The sequence below is a fragment of the Penaeus monodon genome, chromosome 19, assembly GCF_015228065.2.
Source record: "Penaeus monodon isolate SGIC_2016 chromosome 19, NSTDA_Pmon_1, whole genome shotgun sequence".
Classification (NCBI taxonomy): Eukaryota; Metazoa; Arthropoda; class Malacostraca; order Decapoda; family Penaeidae; genus Penaeus; species Penaeus monodon.
The window spans coordinates 6881716-6883493 of record NC_051404.1 but is presented as its reverse complement, the minus strand read 5'-3'; the positions used below and the strand labels follow the sequence as shown (position 1 = coordinate 6883493).

General features: G+C 37.9%; 1 protein-coding gene across 1 annotated transcript in view; it reads right to left on the bottom strand.

Moving 5' to 3' along the window:
- Nucleotides 1–1778, bottom strand: part of LOC119585034 (lysM and putative peptidoglycan-binding domain-containing protein 3-like) — a 10770-nt gene continuing 8992 nt past the window's right edge. The window contains exon 3 of the mRNA XM_037933651.1: nucleotides 1–943. Coding sequence (XP_037789579.1) covers nucleotides 395–943 — 549 coding nt within the window. The 3' untranslated portion in view covers nucleotides 1–394. The remainder of the gene's footprint in view (nucleotides 944–1778) is intronic.

Below are 1778 nucleotides of genomic sequence, written 5' to 3'. Positions count from 1 at the left end.
TCACATTCTCACATTCTCACACTCTCACACACTCACTCACACACACAAATGCCCCCATAAACATCCACATAGCCGTCACTTCACCCTAACATACAATCTGTCTTGAATCAAATTCGAACACAAAGTGGAATAAGACTTGCTGAAATTATTAGTTTGTTCCATTTGTAGACCATATAATACACAACAAAGATCACACTAAGGTTTCTCTTTGTTTCATGGATGCACAAATTATAAACATGTTTCCTCCTCAAATAGGTAAACACTGGAGATAAATCAATATTTTGGAGGAGCAAGAAAAGGGAGAGTCCAGAAAAGGAAGTTTCTAATATACTTGATGAGGAGCTTACTCTGCTAAGCTCCTCAGTGCTCCTGAGTTGTTCAAAGTCCTCTCTCCCTAACCTGTCCCTCCTTGTCCATCATCAAAGCTACTGTGACTTGAATACCAAAAGAAGAGCAAGGGAATCCCAATCAGGAGGATTGCTGCAGCCACCATCATCTTCCACCAGCTGATGCCCCAGTCAGCCCCCTCGCACTTGTCTGGCTGCTCCAGGGGCCGAAACCGCAGGTCTGTGAGAGTGGCTGCAGCTTCATCTAGGGACTCCTTGTATGTGCTGGTCTTTTCACGGATCTGGGCCAGGTCTCGCTTCATGTTGTCCAGGAACCTCTTGGCATCCTTCTTGGTGCGAGTGTCTTTCAAGATGCGGTTGATGCTAATGTAGCCTACATGCATCTCAGAGTCACTCTCATACTCACTGCAGCTGCTGACACTCCTCGTGCCCAATACTGCAGCTCGAGTACTGGCAACATTCTCCTGCCTCTGCTTGTCCTCTTCCTCAAGCATCTCCGCCAAAACAGAGTTGGGTTTCACCGGAATCTTCAAAGAGTTTAGGGCAAAGAATTCGTTCTCTTGGAAGATCTTGTTTATTCTCTTCAGTTCTGATACCTGAAAAAAGAAAACAAATGTGATTACTATAATCCAAAAGTTTAATACTTTGGGTACTATACAGTGGGAACTTTATCCTCATAGTAAAAAACATAAATCTAAAAGCCAAAAAAGCCTGTCAATCTTTATTACATTCTGCAGTCAGGACAACAGCAGATGAGACTTCCAGATGTACCAAGAAGCTCACAGGCATTGTATTTGTTGCAGAAAGACCTTATATATGTATTTTTCTCCATTTTTTAAAGTAAAATTTACTTGAAATTTGTTGAAATTAATAAGACCTTTTAATACCTCTTTTTCTGAGGAAAAACATGAGTTGGCTACAAAGTTTAGTTAAAAAAGTCAATGGATATACTCAAGAAATTGTAGTTGTAAAACATGCTTTAATTTTGCATGCTCTGGTAGTTCCTGACACAGAAAACGTACATATAATATCATTATATTGTCAAAATAACAAATGACGCTTTGACATGACACTTCACATGGAAAAGATAAAGCTGAAAATACACATTTTCCTAAACTATGTATGTACCAATAATTCCCTTTTTTGTGGAAAAAAATTGGGATAACTAAACAAGGGAAAATACCCACCAATACATTTTCTTATATATATCATCTTCCCATATTTTTTTGACAATATTGATACACTTGGATCACGTGTAAAAAAGATAAGATATTTTTGTAAATACGTACTTATTTCCTATAAATTAAAGTAATAACAACAATGAACCAGATCCTTATCTTTTACATTAAATGTTTGCTAAACCAACAAGAATATTTTTAGTGGCACAACCTAATCTCAAATATATTACAAGCATAATGAGTACTAGTACAC